Here is a 23,284-nt window from a genome sequence, read left to right on the forward strand (position 1 = left end):
TTGTGCCTCTTTTGGCTTTTAGAGATCACTCGGTCAGTCCAGCAGTCTCTACCAAGTGCAGTCTGTGCCCTAAGCCAGTGGGAGACAAGAGGCAAAAACCCGAAACTGTCCCAGCTTTCAAGGAATTGCTGTTCTATGGGAGAGAGCACAATGATTAGCTCAGGTCAAACATAGGAGCAAAACAACGGCCCCTTAAGGTCGATGTGGTTCCCTCTTCTGCCGATTCTAGGAGTTTTAGTCCAGACAGTCTGAGTTCGATCTTGATCCGAGGCCCTGCTTAGGAAAATTCCTAACTTGTAGGCAGTGGGCCAGGCTCTCTGCCTTACTCTGAGTCGTGTCTCCTTCCTGCTAAACGCCCTCCTCTTTGTGCCTGATGCAGGATTGAGGTTCCTGAAAATATCTGGATAAGAAAATGGCAAATAACAGAGCACCACACAACATGAGGTGTCACATCTCTGGCCACCAGGCACCTGTAGGGGAAGTCGGGCTGGAGGCCTTGAGGGAACAGATCTTTCCTCAGAATTTCCTCCAGTCCTTGAGGAGGCACCTCTGCTTCTGGGCTCTGTGACTCAGAGGTCTACTAAAACATGTTGCCTCTGAAATTAAGAGCAGCGTTACTTGATGCTTGTTAGAATGGGGAGAGCTGGCCATGGAATCAGGAGGATCTGGTCCAGCCTCTGACACAGAGAGCTTGGGGGACCCTGGTCCAGCCTCTGACACAGAGAGCTTGGGGGACCCTGGTCCTGCTTCTGACACAGAGAGCTTGGGGGACCCTGGTCCAGCCTCTGACACAGAGAGCTTGGGGGACCCTGGGTGTCTTTCTAGGATGCTGTTGCAGAGGAAGTACCAGCCTGACCTGTATCTATATATGGAGTGCCTGTGAAATGCCAGTTCCTGTCTCTGGCCTTTGCTGCTGTTCAGTCATTTTTTAGTCCTTTCCAACTGTCTGTGACCCCATTTGGCATTTTCTTGGCAAAGATACTGGAGTGGTTTGCCATTTCCTCCTCCAGCTCATCTGACAGATGAGGAAACTGAGACAAACGGAGGTTAAGTGACTTGTGCAGGGTCACACAGCCAGTAAATGTCTGAGGCTGGATTTGAACTCAAGGACGGTGGGTCTTTCTGACTCCAAGTCTGGTGCTTTATGCACTATGGCCTAACCTCACTGCCTCATCCTTTGTCCTAAGCAACGGTTAATATCTGTAAAGAATCAGGATGGTACTTGTTATGAACAGAGCGTAAAGGCTCCACAGATCCACGCTCTTCTCCTGCCTCAGTCACTGCAGACGCTTTTTGTTCTCCACAGTATTGCTGGGAGCCTGGTATACTCCTACATCACTTTCACAGAAGAGCAGCTGAGCAAACAGTCAGAGACAAGCAGCAAGCTGGACGTTAAAGGGAAAGGCGCCGTGTGAGCGAGACTCACGCACCTCGAGCGGTCAACCCTGCACGCGGGCAGTGCCAACGGAGACCTGCTGTAAAGGCTGGGGTGTTTTGGTTCTAGTGAGCTCTCAGTCCTCAGGCCCTTGTACAATCCGAAGATTGCTGCCTTTTAAAATGTTTATGATGAGAGAATCTTATGATTGATTCTATTTTAAATCTGCAGTTTGCATTAATTTATAACCGAACTGGAAGATGACTTATCTGGCTTTTAATTTATTGTTTTTCCCTCCATCAGCCGTGGGACTCCATGTTGTTCTATGGGCATCTCTGTCCACAGTGAGTGGCATCTAGCCTCCTTCTCCTCATTCTTTCCCTGGCGACAGGGTTGCTTCGGTCAGACCCTCTGCTAGGCAGAGAGCCTCTGGGAGTGTCTCGTGGAAGCAGCCTGCCCTTGATTTCTGCTGAGTGCAGCTGGGCGTGCTGCAGGGTTTTCTGACAGCTCCTCTCGGAATTCTCCTCCTTCACTTCCTGTTTCCCACCTTGAGGGCCTGGTCACTACATTCTCAGTTTCTTGCTGTCTTTAAAGGATGATCTCTTTACAGAGAGAGAAAACATGTGCTAGCTGGGATGGCTTATATCCCACAGCTCTTCAAAGTCCTGGGTGCGGGGGGAATTAGGCTTGGAGGTTTTATCCCTTCATTTAGGGTGCTCTGTGGAAATGATGCTGGGATGGGAGCTATCCTTCAGGCTAGCCCTGAGGGAGCTGGCCATATTCGTGGTCTGGCAAACCCAGGCTATTGTAAGTAACTTGGAAGTAGATACCCCCCCCCCCCCCAGTGGGGACAGTCAGATCAAGCCCATTCTTCCCCTCTTATTCCCTTGGGGATTTTCATTTGAATCACATTATTACATATGTCAGAGTCCCCTGTTTCTAATTTCCTGTGATTTGAGGGGAAAGATTGTCCTGAGCTATTCCCTGTAGGTGTCCACCCAGAGAGGCCAGACGCGGGGGTGCAGCCACCACTCTGTCTCTCTGATGAAATGCAACATAGTCCAGTGAAAGGAGCCCCTAGCAGAGTGATCTTGTTTACTCTTGCAGACTTCAAGCTAAGAATGGCTTTTACATTTTATAATATAATAAGATTATTAAATTTTAAATTAAATTAAAGTCTAAAATCCAATAAGATTATTTTTAAATGTGAAAACCATTCTTAGCTTGTGGGCGGTACAGAAACAAGCTGTGGTGGGTGGTGAGTGGCTTGCTGACCTCTGCCCTAGTTCCAGACCTTACTCTGGAGGCCCCAGTTTCTTTACCTCTGAAATGAGGGAGGTGGATGAGGTGCTTGCTAAGGTTTTTTCCAACTGTCAATGAAAGATTCAATGAGGTTGAGATCTGGTGAAGCAGATTTTCCTTTCAGCTTAACCAGCTGTGAGACTTCTTGGCCTTATAACAGGACATGGCCCTGTTCTCTGCCTGATATTACCTGAGTCATGCCTGAAATCTGTCTGGAGCAATGGCCTGTCTTGGGGAGCTTTGCTATCTGGCCAGCATCCCCACTTCAACCTCTGTGGTGCTGGCTCATTAGCCTATAGAGGAAGGTACCATTCTTTATGGCTGGAGTGACCTTTGGCCTTCTGGGTAAATGGATTTTCTCCATATGTATTAGGCTCTCCTTCAGCTTTTCACAATGGGTAGCTGACCAATTTTACAAGCTTCTAGATTTTCCAAAAAGCTTGGGAAGAAGTTGGGTCTGTAATTAGAGGACATGTATTTTCCATTTACTGCCTTTGTAGATCTTGGGCAAACCACCTCTCTGGGCCTCAGTTTCCTCATCCACAAAATGGCAGGGTTGGACTGGATGCCCTCAGAGAGCCCTTCCTTCTTTAAATCTGAAGATTCTGTGAGTTTGATGCATTTCCAGAGAAGGGAAGCAAGATGGTGATGGGATTGGAGAGCATGCTGTATGAGGAACAGTTAAAAAAATGTTAAAGTTTCATCTTGGTGAAGAGAAAACTTAGGGAGAGAATGTGAGTATTTGAGGGTGGAATATGCAGGAAGGCAGGTTGTGACTTAATATAGGTAAACTCTTCCTGATAATTAGAGCCCCCCCCCCCACCCAAGTGCAATAAGTTGCCTTCAGGTGCTTCACGTCCCCTGGTCTGGAAGAAATCGAGGGGAAGGCTGGATCTCTCATTTTCAGAGACGATGCATAAGGATTCCTGTCCAGGTATGGGGCGGCCCAGGTGACCTTTGTGAGCCCCTCCAATCCTGAAATTCTGGGATTCAGCTTCTTGTCCGGGGTCTTTTCTAGAACCTCCTTTCTGTCTAAGCATGCAGCTACTCCTGCAGCAGGAGGAGGATGGGAAGTTGGGGCTGGGCTGGGGTCGTGGTATGTATATACTTGGAGTCTAGGTCCTCAGTGAAGTAGGGCAGTAATGATGACAGCCCACTTTTCTAGGGCATCTTCAGGTCTGCCCAGCACTTGACAACCCTGGGAAGCAGGTGCTGTTCTTATCCCACTTTGCAGCTGTGGAGACCTAGTTTCCCAGCTAGGAAGGGTCACAGGCTTTTCTGTGCCCTATTATAAGCTCCACACCACACTCTGGCACCAGATCCCCCTGGTTACTGGACCCTCACCCACTTCATACCAGTCAACAAGTCTCTGTTGATATTGGGTTCGTGTTTGACCACTGGCTGGTTTGGTGGGAACATAGGAAGGGCAACACCTGTGTTTCAGTTCTGATTTATTCACAGGTCTTTTGTCCCTCTGTTCCTTCCTGTGACCCACGTGAGTAGCAATAGGTAGGGGGGAGGGAGGCACGTGGATTAAATTACCATGTGCACATTTGGGTCATTTTACTGGGATAATAGCTTCGGGAATGGGAAGTACCAGAACTGAAAATATATGTGCCTTCTAGAATGTCTAGGTTGTGACCTGTTCACTTACTCCTTTAGCAGATTTTACAAGTGGGAAACTGAGGCACAGATCTGGCCAGGGATCTGTACAAGGCTCAGGTGTGCCATGGGCAAAGCTCTGAACTTCCGAGTCAATCACTGTAACCATTGGACAGGGTCAATCCGATTTGGATTATACTTGAATCGGCCTGTGCTCTGCAAATATGAATCTGAGGCCATTTTCAGTTGCCTTTAAGTGCTGACCACCGAGTTCAGGGTGAGCTGCTTAGAATCACAGAGCCACCACAGCAGCCATGTCGTCCGGCTGTCCATCAGCTGGCCTCATCACTGCCTCCTGAGCAGTGGCCTTCTCCCATCTCTGGGCTTCCTCTGGGACATTTGCCAAGAAAGCCCCAAATGAACTACAGCAACAAACTCAATTCAAACTCATTATAACTTTGTCATCAGCCTCCTTCCCTCATTCTGGTTTTCAGGACTGCATGGTATCTGCCTCTTCTTATTAACTTTTGCCTCTGGTTTCTCTGTGTTTCATAATGAGTTCCTTGTGTGGCCACATAAGTGTCTTTAGAAAACTGGGTGGGGGCCCCCACGTCCCTTCCCTCCATGTGTCTGTGTCTTCAGAACTCCACTCTCCAGAGTTCCCTTTCCTTCCTTTTGTAGAGTTTTAGAGGATGGTTTCCCCTATCTTTTCACTGAGACCTTTTGAGTATTCAACTGAATGTGAATTGAAGACAAGCATGATTCCATGGCCCTTCTATAGACCCTTCCTGTTCAGTAATTCAGTGTTTTTTGGTCAGCAGGAGCTTGGCTTTTCTCTTTGAACTTCAGTTCTGCTTGGTGCTTGGCACCTTCTCTTTCTATTTAAACTCTGATGCCCAGACAGGGTGGGTGGGGCACAAAATGGCTTTGGGCATCTTAAAGGAGCTAGTTATTGGAAAAGGAGAACAGTTTATGTGGCTGTTAGTCACCGGGAGGGGCGTTGGTTATGCTCTGCTCTGCATAAATCACTAATACCCTGGCACCTAGAAAGGGAAGTTATTCAGACCCTTCACAGGTGGGGAGCCTGGTGTAAGCCCTTCCTGTAGAATCCACAATAATAGCTCAGAGTTTTTTAAGGTTTGCAAAGCACTTCCCAGGTATTATCCCTTTTGGGCCTCACAACAACTCAGTGAGGAAGACATCCCCACTTCAGAGGATGAAAGAGGAAGTGATTGTTCCAGAGTCACACAGTGTGAGGTAGAATTTGACTTCATCACTCTGAGCTGCCTTTTTAAAGGGGAAGCTGAGAAAAAGTCCTAAGGACTCCTTGGGGCTGTCTCAGGGCCTGAAGCCCACCAGCCCCTCAGTACAATCTGAGGCTTGGCTTCCCCAGTGTACAGGTGGTTTGGATCTGAAGAGTCCATTCCCCCATTCAGATGGGGACTGGCTCTGCCTTCCTAGACCCATTTGGGAGCATAACCTGGTATGTGCTTGCAGTCATTTGGACAGAGGTAAACTAACCAGCATGGGCTCAAAGTGGAAAGCTTTTCAGGGTGAACATTGGAGGTCTGGTTCCTTGGTCTTGTAACTGTATTGTAACCCTGCCTGCTGCATTCTGGCAATTTGTGTCACTTTACATTTGCAAGGATTTCTGCAATGTTATCTTTGTCCTAAAAGGAATTACTAGTTAGATTTAACATCCCTGGAAACTTTTTCAAGATGATTTTGTTCTTAAATAGATGCCTGTTTCAGTGCTAGAAACCAGATGGTATTGTCTACACTGGGAAAGTGAATAAAATGGATGCCATCATATGTTTTCTATGCTGTTGATCTCCTGGAAGTATTTTTTTCAATATAGATTCTATTTGCAAAAATGACCATTTTTGTGTTTTTTTTTTTAAAAAAAGGGTACTGCAGGCTAGAAATTTGTACATCAGGTCACTGAAAGAAAATTACTGTGCCTGCTTAAGTATTTTTGTATGGGCTTCAAAATAAATACTTTTCTCCTGAAAACGTGCATTTCCGTTCCTTTTGGGTAACACCCATGGAAAATGGAGCAGAAGGGAAGCATGTCTGTCTGCCTGCACTGAAGAGGAGGGAATCCTGGCTTTGTCTGAGCTACAATAACAGTAAAAATGGGCCTGGGCCATGTCTACCATTATGATTTTGTGCGTGAATTAGAGAAGGCCAAATACCCCTGTGTGCTGGGCATAGTTGGTTCCTAGATCTATTAGCAAGTAAAGTCCCTTATTCTTCCTGGGCATTTCACAGGCATGACTGACCAAATCAGGCTGAGGAAATTTCAAAAAATAATTTCCAGTTTTCTTCCATAATCCCATTAGTGGCATGCCTTTTCTTCTTCTTGTCCCTCCTCTCCCTCTCATTCGTGGTGCAGCGGGAGGGAGCCTGGCTTTGGAGTCAGAAGGGGAGAGGCTGGCACTGTGTCATGGGAGCGGGTGGAGTGTTTTCCTCAGCACAACGAAGGGGTTGGTTCCATTAGGGTCTCTGAGGTCCCTGTGATCTCCCTCAAATTCCTCCCCACCCCTTTTCAACTCCACACTTTCCCTCCCCCCTCCCCCTTCCCATCAATTTCAAGCCATTTTATGCATTTTGGGGACTGGTCCATGTTTCAACATGTTTTGGTTGGTCACTGAGCCTTTCTGAGCCTCGGGTTTTCCCTGCTTTGAAGGGAAGGGGTGGGATCCCTTCCAGTGAAATCCTATGTTGTAAAAGACTATCAGGCTGGTTGTGGCTTCCCCAGGTTCCATGCTCCGACTTCTCCATCCTCCTGGATGTTTGGGCCACAAACTTTGGAACAGTCCAGTACTTCGGTCCATGGATCACAAAGCAGCAAATAAAATCTGCAGTGCTGGGAATTCCAGCTTTGTTAGTTTCTACTTGTGTGATCTTGGGTAGATTTCTCTCTCTGGACCATTTTCTTATTTGTAAAGTTGAAAAAAATGATCTGAGCTCCCTGACAATTCTGAATCTATGGTGCTATGCCCTTAAGCATTTATTAAACACCTTCTATGTACAAAGCACTGTGCTAGGGATACAAGACAAAGTGAAGAACTGTCCCTGCCCCCAGTGAGTTTCCATTCTAGGAGGGCTACACGTAAACTGTGATCCTGTTTCTGCGGGTACTTTCCACCCACCCACCCAACAACCAAAGTCAATTTTTAAACACATAGATCAGATGCTTCCTCTGTGTGGGTCCTAACGTCTTAGAATAGAGGGAGGGGTGTTCAATGTGCCTGGGACACCCTGGATGCTTCATGGGGAGCTGATATAAATGACACCTGGGGGGGTGTCATTTTTTTCTACATAATTAACCTTTAGCTCTCATGGGAGGAACCTGTGGCAGTATTCAGCACAATTCATGAACTGGTCAGTCATGCTTTCAGGGAGCTCGCCCCAAGCCCTCCTCTGACCTTGCTAATTCAGAATGTTAGAAAACTGGCCAGGGGCCTTCTCTGTGTAGCTGCTGTGGGCATCAGAGATGGGCCCTGCCTCTTCCGTGGCTGTGGTGCCTTGCAGAAGCACAGGCTGAGTCAGACTTCAAATGCAGATGTAGAGCTGGGAAGCCACGTTAGGTTAAAAAACAGGAAAGCTTGCATTTTTTTTTTTTTGGAGGGCAACTGGGGTTACATGGCTTGTCCAAAGTCACACGGCTAGTAAGTGTGTCAGGTGTCTGAGGCTGCATTTGAACTCAGGTTCTCCTGACTCCAGGGCTGGTGCTCTATTCATTGCACCACCTAGCCGTCCCAAGCTTGTATTTCTTAAGCACTTATTCTGTGCCAGGACCTGTATTTAATTCTCGAACCACCTTGGGAGCTATTTTACAATGACCATTTTCATGTTTTAATAAAAGGAAAGAAAGTTAAAGTGCCTGCTTGTGTTAGGATCCCCATTTCACAGATAAGGACACTGAGGCAGACGTTCAAGTGACTTGGCCGAGGTCTTCCTGAGTACAGGCCTGGCGCTGGATCTGCAGTGCCTCCAGCATCTACACTTCAGTGACTTGGCCAAAGTCACACTGGTGCTAAGAGGCAGAGCTGGGACTGATTTCAGTGTTTTTCCCCATATTCTTTTCCCTGAGAACATCAATGGGTCCAGCTCTCCCTCTTGGTCCCCTGTGACATCAGTAGGCCCTACACATTTTCACTAATGATAAAGGAGAATGCTCCCACAGCCCCTTCCCTAGATCTTGGGCCCTTTTCTGACCTTGATTCCAGAACCAGGCCATCCATATCCACCCTTCAGTGATGGTGTTTGCTTCTCCTGTAAATGGACTTCAGAGGGTGCTGCTGGCCATCAGAGGGAAGGCCAGCCTGGGGCGCTGGGGAGGGTGGCAAGAGGTTCAGGGTTAGGGCTTTCAGTGTTTGCCAAGAGGGCAGGCAGAAGGAACTCGGACGTTTAATTTGTATCAGGCTTCTCTGGCCTCAGAAGGCAGACCCAAGAGGCAAAACTACGGCTGAACACGTCCTCAGCCTGGAGATGGGCTCCATCCATTCCAAGGTGGTCTGTTTCCCCTTCCTTGGAGGAGCTTCAGTTTCCCTTGTACTCCACTAGCGACTGCTCGGGGGCTTCTTGCACCTTATCTATTGGACTCTAAGAAGAAGTAGTCCTGAGGCATCCAGTGGAAAGGGGTTAAGAAATGGAGATTAAGTAAGAGGGGCCATTTAAAAATGGAGAACACCCGAAAAAGCTCTTCCAAGAAAGCCAAGATCAGAGTGCCATGGGAAACAAAGGGCTGCAGACGGATCCTGGTCTTTAATAAACCGACAGGGAAATCCACCTATCTGTGGCTCCCTCCCAACACTGCCTCTAGAATTAAACCCTCTTAAAAATGATGGAGAAATACTCACAGAATTTGGTTAACACAAGGACATGTTTAAAAAAATATTTTAATAAGCTTTTTTCAGAATTGCAGACAGGGATCAGGGAGAGAACTGGAAATTACTTACAGTGCAAAATTACTATGCAGGAATTTTAAAAAATCTAATCCATAATTTTTGAATGCCTAGTCTTTTAAAATATCCCTTCAAATCTATTTTAAAGCTCAACCAAAGATTTCTGTTGAACTGAATTTCTGATTCTGCAAACATTTGAAAGAACTCCATAAAAGAGAACATCATTTCCTGACTGTTTGCCTGGACACCGTGCACCACACATGCCAAGGTGGGACTGATTCTGGATCAGAGTGAATTTTACTTGGGCAAATTAAATTCATGACATCACTAAAAATCTTAAAATACTAATAGTGCAATGGCCTCTCAAGTTATAGTGGCTGTATGCTGAAGAACAAGAAAAAATGATCACGTAAAATACCTGTATAAACACAAATAGGAAAATCCAATTCCATTCTTCAGGCAAAGCTGAGCTTCCTACATCAGACCACGTCACGGAATGTCGTCCTCTAGGGACACCTTCACACTGAGAGGGCAAAAAAGCACCATTCCTGAGCACGGACACTGCCCCCCTCTCTGCAATCAGGCCTGAGGACAAATGACTTCTAGATTTCCTATAAAATGGGTTTGCAGTTTACCAACTGGAAAACAAGGATGCATTTCTTTTTCTCTTAAAACAAAAGTGACAATAGGTCTCTGACACCAGCACCAGTCTTCCCTTGGAATCTTCTCTAGACCATCTTTGGACTTCATGAAGAACACGGATTGTGACCCCTTTGCTAAAGCTACTGCCATTCCAGAGGAACGGAAATGTTGGGTCACCACCCCCCACACACGCTACCATTCAGACACTGGGTAAAATCTGTGAATGTCCATCCTAGGAAATTAAAATGTTCTAAAATGGCTTTTAACACTGATCTGGGGCAGGAAGAAAAGAAAATGTTGTTCACCCCGGTGAGGGAAGCAGCTTTCAGTAGGGGGCCAGGAGCTCTTTGTAGGGCCCACAGCAGAGCCATTCAGAGGACCACAAAGTACCTCTTGGCTGGGTCAAAGTACCTCCTGAGCCACTGGCCACCATGCAGAAAAGGGAAGGAGGTGTTTACAATGCATACATCTGTGCGATACTTAGCAAAATTACTTCTAAATGTTTGTACAGGAGTGTCTAGGTGGCCCACGTGCTGCCTACTAAGACGATTTTCAGCAAGACTCCCAGCCCGCACTTCTCCAGGGAAATGGTTCCTCTTCTCTCCATCACTCTGTACCCATGGCTACAATAAAGCCTCTGGAATTCAATTTTAGAAGAGCTCCTCCCCAAGCTGAAAATGGAAGAATTGTTTTTGGGAAGGTAGCACACGTTCTCTCTTATTTTCCTGCATAAAATCAAAGACACTTGATGTGACCTGCCCACAGGAGAGACACACTTCTGCCAATGACCAGAGAACACACTGTCCTTTCATTCCCACAAACAGAACTGAACCACCTGTTCTCATTCCCTCCATGCTCATCTTAAATGCAAAAATGGGGTCCTTTTGATATGCATATAAAAATAACTGAGCAGGACTCTGGCCAACACGTCTGAGTTAAAGTTAAGCACTTAAGCTGACATTAAGCTCTTGTTGCTGCAAAAATAAAATTGAAAACATAACAAATGCAAAAGTCTGTGCAATACAAGCATCATGCATCACTTCAGAATTCTCGAAACTCACGATTTATCCTAAAGTAGAAATTGAAAAAATCAGATTCTCACAATTCTCTATGAATGCTTTAACCATCTGAATAAGAAAAGATGACATAGATACTACACAAACACTTAAAAATTCATTAGAAAAGGACTTTAGCAAAATAAAATGAAGCTGACAGACTCAGAATATCAACTCTTCTCATAAAAGTTTACCAACTGTACAAGTTAAGAAAATTATACAAGCTTTTTGTATTAAGAAAGGACAGCTCAATCAAGACATAAGTTCTGTAAAAATCTTCCAAAGGCTACAAAGAATCTGGAAAAATACAGCATGTATTTCTTAAGCCCAGATAAGAATATGAAAGACATCACTGATGTCAACAATTGTACATACACAAACCTGACTTGGTTTATTTTTTAATTTCTATATATAAAAAAATCATGCTAGCATAACTTTCAGGATTCATAAGGGTTTCCTCAATAATATGACACCCAATTTGTATGGAGAGAAAAATGGCAATGTCTATTTCCTGGTCTACTAGACATTAAAAAAAAAAACAGCAGAAAAGCTGGTGTTAAGCAGAAGATTTTTCAAATTAAATACAAACCAACCTTCCCCAGTTCCCACATATCCCACCCCCCTCCCCCCACCAAACCTCAAACTCAGAATAACAGGGTTTGGTATTAAAATATGCCTCTAAGATTCTGTAATAGGATTCTCTGTTGTTAAAGATGAATGTACAGACTTTGTTGACTATAGTTCTCAACATTTAAAAGGGTCTTTAAAATAGCAGAAGTAAAAAATTCTGCTAAAGGCAGAAATACAAACTGTCACCTAAAATTAAAATCCAATTTAAAATGTCAGATTTCGACTGAGTGCTTCAAGGAAATCAACTTAAGGTAACCCATCAACCCTGAAAATTGTAGTCGCACCAGAAATTACTCCAAAGAATAAAAAACAGCCCTCACATCTAGTCATCTAAGTTTTCCAGTTCTTCAAACTTCCCATGTGAGATTGCTTCCTGGAAAAACTCTGAAGAGCCTGGGCTTTCTCTGCCATTGCTGCTAACCCTTCGCCGCTTGGCAGGCCTCTCATTTTTATCATCAAAATAATTTTCATTCTTGGCAGCTCCGTGAGCAAGCTTGAGGTCGCCGGGCAGGCCGTCAGCATCATAGCCATTCGTGTTCGCGTCTGTGTGGACGGGCTTCTTATTCCCACTAGTGGGCCCATTCATGAGCAATCCTTCAACTCTGACTTCATCTTTGCCTGAGACCTCCCCAGGGCCGTTTGACGATATGCCTGAGCAAAGGAAGCACATGAAGCGGTCAGTCTGGCCATGACAAAATTCCCTGAAAATGGAAAGGCCCAGAAATCAGAGCATATTTTGTTGTCTAGTTAAAGGACAAAGTAGCATTGATCTAGTACTGATGGGTGTCTTTCTATGACATTTTGAGTACACAAAACCCTTTCTACAGCCTAATGTGATGCTGAGGAAAAAGTCCAAGTGTTCAGTCCATCTAAAAATTGAAATGGGTTTTAACCCATCTGAAATCTTACCACCACGGCACTGGATGTTAGTGCTAAAAGCTGCCAGAACAGATTCCAAAGAATACAAGAAATACAGGTCAGCCCTGGGCCCTTCTGGGGTGGGAAAGGCCAAGCAATGAGGCCTCTTCCATCTTCTGGCCCCTACGTCCAATAGTGCCTGTAGGGCCTGCCTCACGAGCCTGATGGAAGGGGCTCCACTGTCACTAGACAAGGGACTTGAGGTCTTTTGGAGGACACTTCTGACATTATTCCTCTTCTTCCTATTTAACCAATTCCCTCATACCAAGAGTCAGAAGCAAACCCATAGAGGATGGCCTCAGCTCTGCACGGGCAGCCTGAGAAGAGACAGACATGAGGCAGTGGGTGCCCACATGCAGAACTCAGGACCCTAAGAGCGGCAATGTCATCACAGGAACAGCCACCATTTACAGAGCCTGAAAAGATCTGTCAAGTGCCTGACAAATACTATCTCACTGGAGCCTCAGGACAACCGTGTGAGGGGGGTGCTATTATTATGATCTGAGGAAACTGAGGCAGCTGTCTGCAGCTGGATCTGAGCTCAGGTCCTCCTGACTCTAGGCCTGTGTCAGCTCGATGCCCCAACATCAGCTAAGTTCTTCAAAGCTTAATGTTGCTGGGGGAGGGAAGAAGCCAGTGATTAGAAGGGGCAACCCTCAGGAGGGAGTGGCTTTCTTGTTGCCTGAAGGATTTAGTTGAGAGAAACCACAGGATCTACTTGGAAGGGACCTTGGAAGCTGGCTGGTCCAACCCACAGCTTTACAGAATTCCACGCCTCGAAGCAGGGGTGGAGGGGAGCCCACTAGCTCACGAAGCCCATTCCTTTCTCTCTGGATGGCTCTGCTCGGGAGGACATTTTTCTCCATAGTGAGCCTCAATGTGCTTTTCTACAAATGCTGCCTTGGTCACTGGTTTTGCCCCCCCCGGGGCCAAACGAAACAAGCCAGACTTGTGCCCAAAGGCAGCCTTCCAGCCCACCCCCAATGCCTAATAATGATGAACACCCCATTCCTTCGGCTGAACGTCCTTCAGAAATATGGAGCCATGAGCTGAGCCCAAGGTGGACAGAGGAGTCTGAGCAGGGCACAGCACAAGGAAATCACCTGGACCCCATGTCTCCCAACAAAGTCCCAAAAACATACTGGGGGTTGCTCTGGCTTTGCTGTCATCTCCATCTTGAAGTTCACTCAAATTTCTAATTCTTATTTAAACTATTATGTAGCCATGACATCCTGATTTGACAGATGCTTTGCTAAAACCTGGGTAAATTGTTTTTAAAGCATTCTCATTAATTTTAATTCAACAAATACTTACTAAGTACCTACTATGTGCCAGGTCTTGCGAGGTGCCCAGGGTGCAAATAAGAAAAAATGAATCTCTTCCCTCAAGGAGCTCATCCCCTTAATGGGGAAGATGGCACACACGAGGTAGCTGGAAACGAGGACCTTGGGGGCACCTTATCAAGACAGGGCTTCCTGCGTCCCAGGATGTGCCCTTCAAGATGAGCCCCTGAGCTGGGCACTGTCACCTTTCACTGCGCCCAGCCTATCCTAGAGGCCGGTTCTGGCTGTGGGTCTCAGGCAGAGATGCCGCATCCTCAGTAATAGAGGGGAGGTTCAGTCTGCCTGCCTGGTCCCCCCACAGGGTTTTCCTGCTGGGAACTTGTGGGACTCTGGGGCTTTCTTCTTCCTGTAATGCTACCAGTATCCACTGTCTCTAACTGGGTGTGCAAATGCAGAGTGTCCTTCCTTCCCTTTCCTTCTTCAGCCTGGACGTCCTCTGAAGTCTTTTTGGCTCTGAGGGATAACAAGACATCTCCAGTTTTCCAAAGGGCCCACGTTTGCAATACTACCCCTTTTCAGAAGAGGTGGGGAGCTCTGGTCACCCTTTCCCATCCTGACACCTGGCTCGCTCTGCACTGATCTCTGATCAAGTGTTTGTTAGGCCACCCTGGCCCATGAATCCCAGCTGTGCTTTTTATTATCTGGGTGAACATGATCAAGGCACCATCTTCACTAACAGCAGTGGGGGCAGTAGCAGACATTTTCAGAGCTGTTTATGGGATTCTTAAGTCCTTCTGACTGAGCTATCTTACCATTTTATCACAGCTCACACAGATTCTGTGAAGCAGGGTCTCCACCTGACATCATCACCCATTCACAGATGCTAAGCCAGGTGCAAATGCCTAAGTCGAGCAGGACGGGAGGCATTGCCTCTCTAGCTCTCTGTGTCACGGGTGAAATGAGGGGATCAAACTGAATGGTCCCTATGATCTAGGAAGCCTCAACATCCAACGTCCCACATTCAGACTCTCTGTCTTGGCAAGGCAAGGATTCATCCCAGCAGTGCCCCAGAGAGACAGGCCAGTGTTTGAGGAGCTGTGGTCACTATCTACAGGGCACTAAGACTCATCTGAGACGTTTTTGATTAGAAATTGTTCCTACAGGAAATTGAAATCATTTGGAAAGAAAAGTCATCTTGAAACGTGAACCATGCTTCAGGGTGCTGTGACGACCCCCTGATCCAGAGTCAGAAAACTGAGCCTTATGCTACAGGTCACGTTAGAACCTCTGAAGACCCAGACAAAGCCGAGGGTTCTAGAAATGTCTGTGGTTAGTAAACTCTGCCCATCAATGTCCTACCTGCCCCTGGGGCTGTCCCCAGGCATCCCAACTGCCCCTTCTCACACAGACAGTGACCTGCTCCTTTCCGAAGGCCCAGTGGCTTACCATTCTGATTACTGTTAGCTGCACCATCCTCCTTCTCTGACTGGCTGGTGCTGCTGTTGGAGGCTGTTGGGGGAGGGGATGGGGCCCGGCTGGAGGCAGCACTTTCACTTTCATCCAAGAGCCGGTCCATATAATCCCTTAAAAAATGAAACAAAACCAGGTAAAAAATACTCGGTCCTTATTAAAAGTAAGTGACTATTAATGGCAACAATCACCCTAGTTCTTCCCAATAAGATCCAGTTCAGTAACACGCCGAAGCTCTGGGCATGTGTGTGGAAAGCCTCAGCTGAGATACGCTGCTGGAAACAGCACACGCCGCTGACCAATGACACTGGAGGCTGTGCCCTCCCCTCTCCATCACAGCTTGGGTCTCTCTTACTGGACCCCAAGGTCCATGAAAGCCACATGACAAAGCCCGCGTGAAATACCCAGAAGGGTATCGTCATCTCCTCTGCCTTACTTCCCTCATCTGTAAAATGAGAATATCGGGCCAGATAACCTACTTCAGACCTTCCAGTTCTAAAATCAGAGGATGACTGACCCTCAGTACAGCAGTAATGCAGAAAAGGCGAGATTAAGGAGGTGCTGTACTGGGCACACCTAGGAGGCACAATGACAGCCCTGGAGAGCCATTACAGCAGTCAAGCTTCACTAGCATGCCGCCTGGAGACAGGGAGAGAACTGGGGATGTTCTGATTCAGGAGGGGATGTGGAGGAGGGGCGACGACAGATGTCTGTGAGTGCCTGCAGGCTCCTCCTGCCCAGAAAGAATGAGCCCAGCTGTGCTTAGCCCCTGAGAGCTGCCTCAGGGCAATGGGCAGAAGTGAGACTGAGAGTGGCCAACACACCAGCGAAGAGAGAAAAGAGCCCTCCTTCTAGAGTCAGAGGAGCTGAGTTCAAATTCCACTTTGGAAATGACTTGTGTGAACCTGGGCAGGTCCTGAGAGCTCCCTGAGCCTCCATCTGCTTGTCCCAGCCCAATGCACCACAGAGGAGCCGGGTGACAGTCTGGCCGAGAGATGCCAACAGCTGGCCTGGGAGGGTGGCGGGAGTCACGCAGCAAAAGGACACCATGGAGCTTATGCTGCAAGTATAAGTGTGCTACACTGCAAGTACTGCATACTGCACTATGAGCACACCAGTACAAGTGTTCTACATGGTAAGTACTACACACTGTACTATAAATATACTGTAAGTATATAAATATACTCTAAGAACAAGCACTCTATGCTATAAGTGTGTAAGTATAAGCATACTCTAAGGACTATACACTATTTGAACAAATATACTCTAAGTATATAAGTATACTATACTACAAGCCTATACACTACACTGCACTATTAAGTACACTATAAGTGTGAGCATACTTCCTAGGTATAGTATATAGTATGTTTGTTTGTTTTGCTTTTTGGAGGGGGAAAAGCAGGGCAATTGGGGTTAAGTGACTTGTCCAAGGTCACACGGCTAGTAAAGTGTCAAGTGTCTGAGGCTGGATTTGAACTCAGGTCCTCCTGACTCCAGTGCCAGTGCTCTATTCATAGTATATAGTATGGATAAGTATATAAGAATAGTATAAATAAGAGACTATTGTCGCTCTAGAACCTTGTCCAAATACTGTGGCTTGATGTGTTGCTGCAGTAAAAAAGGCCAACAAAGGGCTGGGAAGGCCCAAGATGCTATTTTTATGGCATAGTGGATGGGACTGTGCAGGAGCCACAGGGCAATGGAGAAGCTCTTGGTGGGCTGGTCAAGAAAGCATGACTAGGGGGTGTCTAGGTGGTGCAGTGAATAGAGTACCAGCCCTGAAATCAGGAGGACCGGAGGTCAAATCTGGCTTCAGACACTTAACACTTACTAGCCATGTGACCTTGGGCAAGTCACTTAACCCCAGTTGCCCTGCCCTCCTCCCTCCAAAAAGAAGGAAAAAAAAAAAGAAAGCATGACTAGAAAAGGGTATGGGCCAGTCCTGTAGCAAGAGCCAGGGAGGATGACTGAGGCCAGCAGGAGGAACAGCGTTAGCATGCTGGAAGGCTCTATCCCAGCACGTGGACAGTGATCCCATGGGGGGAAAAGACACAGAAGGGTGGTAATCTGCACCTGTGGAAGGTATGTCCCTAGGGGTGGATCCCAGATGCAGGGAGAAACCCCAGGAGGAGGAGGAGGGTGACACCCACTAGAAGCTAAGTTTGGTCCTTTGATACCACACTGTGGCTGCTTATCAGGCCAGTGAAGCTTCTGCAGCAGCAGTGGGCAGCCTGCGGCCTCCTCTGAGCAAGCTCTCCAGCTTGCTCAGTCAGGACCAGCTATCCCCGCAGAAAATAGCCCGGCTCTGACAAGCACTAACTCAAATGGTTCCTGGTGACGTGGCTGCTGCTGGCTTTTGTTAGATGACACACTGGGTTTGGAGGAGTCTCAGGTGACATTCTGATCAAGTAAATAATGTATATGAAGCATTTTTGTTGCTCTGAACTTAGAATTTACATATTGAAATTCAATAATATTAGCAAACAGATAGTTATATTTTGCAATTTCTGGAAAATAAGTGTGTTGGCAGAGACAAAACAAGCCTTCTGCATTTTTAAATTCTAATCATTTGGGACAGAATATCCCATATTGTATGTATTTATAGTAACAAAGTGCCTGTATCAAGGGGCTCAATCCCAAAGACAATGATTACAGAGTAGCCAGATTAAACGACACTTCCAGGAGAGCTGGAGGCTAATAAATTCAATGTTTTAAAAACATAACATTGCCTGAGTACAGCCAACTAGGTTACTACCAAAAGCCACAATTCCTTACATACTAGGCACAAGTTTACATTTCAATGCAAGGCAAAATTAAAAAAACAAAAACAAATCTAAGGGCAAAATCTCTGCATCCCACAGGAGTTAGAAAACTTACTAATTTTTCAATATTATTTCTGTGAGCAAAAAGGTTCAGGAAATCTAAGGGAAGGGAGAGCACCGATTCAGAAGTTATCGAGGGGTGTCACACTTCCAAGAGAAATGATCCCTGTGGCCACATATCAACTTAGAAAATCACCAAAAACATGATCTAGATTTCACTGTATTCTTATTTATTTTGTTGGACATTCTGGAATTATGTTTTAATCTGCAGGCCCAGGGGGCTCAACACTTCTGCACGATGGCACCTGCTCCTCTGTTTTGAAGCTTGTGTAAGAGCAAAAAAACTGCCTCGATTTCCTCCCTAGATCAGGCAGGCATCTGCTGGCTACAGGAAGAGCTCTGACTTTTAAGAACACCACCCACAATCTGGCTCTGCCCAGAGCCCTGGAGATCCTTGTCCACTGGCCTTCCTTCCCCCTGGCCAAACTGGGGCCCCTCCCTGCCCTGCCATGTCCCAGTTGTTACCTGGGTAGGTCACTTACCTGCTTGCCTGACCTTGCTTCCATGGGGGTGATACTAGGACCCAAAGTGAATCCTGCTAAATATCCCAGTTAAAGATTACAAAGTGGTTTGTAAAGGTGCCTGACAGTACCAAGGGAAGCTGGGAGAGCCCAAAATGTGACTGTTCCCATTATTGAGGTCCTCCCTGGTCCTGTCACCAGGCCCCAAGGGCCTCTCCAGGGTGGCCGGTCATCACACTTCTGCCATCTTCCCCTCTGCTCACAATTATCAGGTCTTGAGACTGAAAATGATCTTTAAGAACCCACTCCCTCTCAAGGGTGGGCTGATGAAACCATCCCAGTTATCACTTGATTCTGCTTACTTTTCCCCATATATTTAAAGTTTACTTGCACAGCCAGTTTAGCTAGAGACCCTTAGGTCACCAGTAAGAGACTGAAGTCAATTCTGAAGTCAATGCTAGATCCGATCAGCGCAGAAACACATACCACGTCTCCAAACGTTTTATGAAATGAACATGATCTACCAAAATGACCATTCAGTTACTACTGATTTGACACTAAGACTAACTCCTCTGCATTTCTGTCGAGAGCCAGGTCTCAGGACAGTGGGAAGACCAGATGGGAAAGGTGAACAAAGAACAGTAACACTCACGTCACACCGGGATGGAGATTGTATTTCTTTTTTCCAAATCGTGTTTGCTGAGCAAAGAAATCATAACGTTCAGATTTTTTCCACATGTAATAAAATGCGACGCACTCCCCAACTGACCTTGTTCGGACCTGGGAAACACAAACATTTGATTTAAATAGTATTCTTTTCCTCAAAGGTCCTATTTCACTTTTGTGAACAGAATTTCTCAAAGTAAATTTGTCTGGTCCTTAAAAAGGCATTTAATTACCATTTAATTTTAACTATTTAATTTCTAAGACAATGCAGTAGCTGTTAATATTTCTAAAGTTCCTTTTACTAAGAATATATTGAAAACCTTGAATGTTTTACACTGTAATACAATATATTCAAATTCCCACCTACTATGAAAAGTACATGTTAACAAGAGAATTTCTTGAGGAACATCTCAGTTCAAGATTAGTTGTTAAATAAAGCAGTACACAAATGTTTACCCCTGGAGTAAGGGATCCAGCTTTACTGTCTCATTCAAAAAGATTTTTACTAACCAACAACAAACTGCTCAAAATTCAGCTAATTTGCCCTCCAGAAGGAAAGGGTGGAGAATGTCCCATGGCGATTTGAGGTGGCGGAGCACTGACACCCTGGACAGCACCCCTGGGGCTGGGCCAAGGCAGGGCTGCAGCTCCTGATGTGATGCGGGTGTGAGGCCACATGCTTTCTTTTCCCTCTGACCAGGAGGGCTGACATGGATTCTGGGTAAGACGAGCAGATTCCAAGCAGCTTAAACTCCACTGTGGGGCTGAGGCCTGGCCAGCCCTGACAGCTTCCCAATGCAGTGTGCTTTTCACTCTGGATTAGTCCCTGCTGCTTGCTGGGCCTCAATATTTTCAATTCTAAAAGCAGAGGTTTCCAGCTCTAGCCTGTGACTTTTTTTCTCTCCTCCTGGCCTCTGTCCTTCCTCTAGTGTGGTCACCACCTGGGCTCTGGGAGGAGACATGCCTGGTCTCAAGCCTCCCTTTGCTACCATGGGGGTCCTCGCTGTTCTTTTTTCAGGGGGAGAACCTGAGTTCCTGTCACCCAAGCCAGAAGATCAGCATCTCCCTGCGCCCTCTGAGCGCACTGGCTTGGCTCTGGACTGGCTTCCTCGGCACAGTGAGGAAGTTCCAAGATCCCAAGTTCTGCAGGTCCCAGCCTCAGGTACCCTCACGGTTAAGGACCACGAGCAGAAGCCCCCCCACCAGGCTCACTGACTTGAACTTGCAAAACTAGCTCTTGTCATTCATGGTCACTAAATGACACAGCGTTCCTAATTCTAGGGACCTCTTAGTTTTCTGGCTATTTAGGTTTGTTAATACAAGTCTATCAGGGGCAGCTGGGGGTGCCAACAGTGCACAGGGAGACCTGAGTTCCGATCCAGTCTCAGACACTGACTAGCCGGGTGACCCTGGGCAGGTTCTCCTCTGTAATAATGGGGTAACAGCACTCATTCCCCAGGGTCATTGGGAGAATTAAGAGATAATAAAGGGCTCGGCACAAAGCCCGGCATACAGTAAGAGCCCTGTAAAGACTAGTGAGTATTGTTCACATTTTCCAGGGATGAGCGACTCAGGACTTCCTTCCATTTTGAAAAATTTGTGGTTACCTCATTTCCCAGAGCACCAGCAAAGGAACCCAGATGAAGTGGGCCCACAATCACTAAGGGGCTTAATGGCTGATGCCACTGATAACGAATGCATCTGAAGTCAAGTTGTCACACCCTAACATGGTGATGACGTGCACACTGGTCAGCTCGCCCTGGCCCAAGTACAAGGGCAGCATCCAAATTCATGGGTAGCTCTGAGGTTCACTTGTCATCTCTGTGTTACCACTATTTAATACTTCTATGGCGTCTCAGATCTCAAATGCCTCAGTCTTTCAAATCACTTATTCCCAACACAGTCCCCAAATAACCCTGCCACATGCAAATTAACAAAAGGAAGAAAAAAAAAGACATTTTCAGAAACTTGATCAATAGATCTATAAAAAAAGCCATTTTGCTGCCCTTTGAGCATGAAGGCAGCAATGCCAGTTGGGGTAACCAGGCTCAACCCCTAATTCCTGAACGACCAGAGAATCTGCGCTTTTATTAGAACTACGTTAAAGGATGATGATAAACAGGAAATCAAGACTGACACCAAAGAAATCACATCACTGTTACTATGAATTCAATTTGTGTGGAAAGAACATTTCATCCTCACTCACCTTGTTAGCCTGAATTAAATGAAAATCCTTCCCATACGCTTTCAGGCCTTGTTCAAAATTCCTGCATTCTTCCTCTGTCCAAACAGACAGCTCTTCTGCAACAGGAAAGCTGCACTTTAAGATGTTTCTCAAATGGAAAATGTATTAAAAACAGCCCAATGAAACCACTCTGGGGGAAGGGGAAGATTTCTCAAACAAAAAAGAACCACCTATTACTGAAGACTTGTATACCAAGGGTAAAATTATTTAAGTCCCTGGCTGGCCAGATTTTAGAAAATCGTCCATCATGTTTGCACTCCAAATTCCATGAGTGACTGGACAGGTCCCAAGGGTGAAAGAGGGATAAGCAGAGACGACCTGTCCACGAAGAGGCCCTGGCTCTTAGCAAACTACAAGCCAGCAGTGCACTATCCCATCGCTGGCCAAGCTCACAGGGAGAGCCTCCCCGCCACCTCCAGACACAGTGTGGTGACCTGCAGAAAAGGACAGTCACTAGTGGTGAAAATGGGGATCTCTTCTCTACACCCCAGGCCCCCTAAGCTGAATCCTGCTGTCAGATATGCAACAAAAGGCGTGGGCTAAGCAGATGAAACCTCACTTCTCAGAGGCAGCAGGAGCAGAGGGGAGGACCCAAGAACCATGTCCCCAGCTTCTGGGGGGAACAGACAACAGCCAAGGTCACCAGACCCTCTAACTCGCTCCAAGGACGAGGTGCCCTTAGTGCATTCAGGGGCTCAGATCGCCCCTCCCAGCATTACACATTTTTTTTTGTAGTTCCCAAAGCACTTGTCTGCAGCACATTCAGCTTCCCTGCACGTGGGTCAGAGCTCCCATGACCTTAGGTCCCTGGGGCACACTCCTCTGGAAAGGTTCTCCATTGAAATCAGAGTGCACAGCTGGCCCTCCTTTTCCCTAACTTTCCTCCTCTGGCTGCACCGCAGAGCTGTGACCTAGTGCTGACTGCATGTCACAGCAATGGGGGGGGGGGGGAGGGCACAACAAGATGAACACACCATGGGCCCGGCCCTCCGGATCTCCCATCCTATTGGGACAAACAAGATGTCCTCAAAGCAGATACAAATTAAATCCAAGGGGCTAAATGTAAAATCTGATGTGGGGTCATGTACCAAGAGGGTAGGAGAGACATGGATAGCTAGTAGTTCTGAAAAAAAGATCTGGGTGTCTTTGTGGGCCACAAGCTCGAGCCAGTCAAACCAGCTCGTGGGTCTTGCTTCCCGTTAAGAAAAGCTTAAGCTTCTAAGACCAAGAAGGTGGCAGTTCCCTGCTGAGAGCACCCAGAGGAGGGCATCTGGGATGGCAAAAGGCCCTGAGACGTGTCACAGGAAGATGGCCTGGACTGCTGTGGCTACCCCACAGAAGAGCAATGTAGCCTCATTCTGTTTCAGCCAACGGGCTCTTTCTAAGCACAGAGCACTTGCCGGGTATCGCTGGGAACTGGGAATACAGAGCGAAAAACAGAAACGGTGCCCTAGACCTTAAGAACAGGCCATTCTATTAGGGGAGATGAGAGAGGAATGAAAACACAGCATGTGCTCACCTCCGTGCTGCTGACTTAAGATGGCCAATATACGTATACGTTTGTGTGTGTGTATATATGTGTGTGCGCATGCATACCCTATACACACATGTACTAGATCTCTTCTCTTCAGACATGTACACAAAATGTACACACAGACACATACACACATACCTGCTTAATAAAGGCTTGCAAACTGACCGCCAGATTCCTGCCTTCCCTCTTGTCCAGGGCACCGCGGCCTCCCAGCCCCCTCATATCTCCACCCTCCATAGTAGTCATTTACAAGTCCCATCCATCTCACCTTCACCACATCTCCCCCGCTTCCACCTTCTGTCCTCT

The 23,284-nt window shown here is 46.7% G+C and overlaps 2 protein-coding genes across 5 annotated transcripts in view; one reads left to right on the top strand and one right to left on the bottom strand.

Annotated features, from left to right (window-relative positions):
* Window positions 1–23,284, top strand: part of SLC35D1 (solute carrier family 35 member D1) — a 76,955-nt gene that overhangs the window by 50,554 nt on the left and 3,117 nt on the right. The window contains exon 12 of one of the 2 annotated variants that reach the window (XM_069093392.1): window positions 1,307–6,292. The exons of the other annotated variant lie outside the window; for it this stretch is intronic. Coding sequence (XP_068949493.1) covers window positions 1,307–1,415 — 109 coding nt within the window. The 3' untranslated portion in view covers window positions 1,416–6,292. Of the gene's footprint in view, window positions 1–1,306; window positions 6,293–23,284 lie in introns of those variants that run through there. 2 annotated transcript variants of the gene reach the window in all.
* The window catches only part of MIER1 (MIER1 transcriptional regulator), a 65,655-nt gene continuing 51,539 nt past the window's right edge, over window positions 9,169–23,284 (bottom strand). For all 3 annotated transcript variants that reach the window (XM_069093389.1, XM_069093391.1, XM_069093390.1), the window contains 4 exons: window positions 21,406–21,500; window positions 19,186–19,313; window positions 15,167–15,303; window positions 9,169–12,170 (listed from right to left, as the gene is read on the bottom strand). In XM_069093389.1, coding sequence (XP_068949490.1) covers window positions 11,842–12,170; window positions 15,167–15,303; window positions 19,186–19,313; window positions 21,406–21,500 — 689 coding nt within the window. In that variant the 3' untranslated portion in view covers window positions 9,169–11,841. The remainder of the gene's footprint in view (window positions 12,171–15,166; window positions 15,304–19,185; window positions 19,314–21,405; window positions 21,501–23,284) is intronic.

The sequence above is a fragment of the Petaurus breviceps genome, unplaced genomic scaffold (genome assembly GCF_028583685.1).
Source record: "Petaurus breviceps papuanus isolate PSGF00001 unplaced genomic scaffold, PetGlider_PUasm1.0 208, whole genome shotgun sequence".
Taxonomy (NCBI): domain Eukaryota; kingdom Metazoa; phylum Chordata; class Mammalia; order Diprotodontia; family Petauridae; genus Petaurus; species Petaurus breviceps.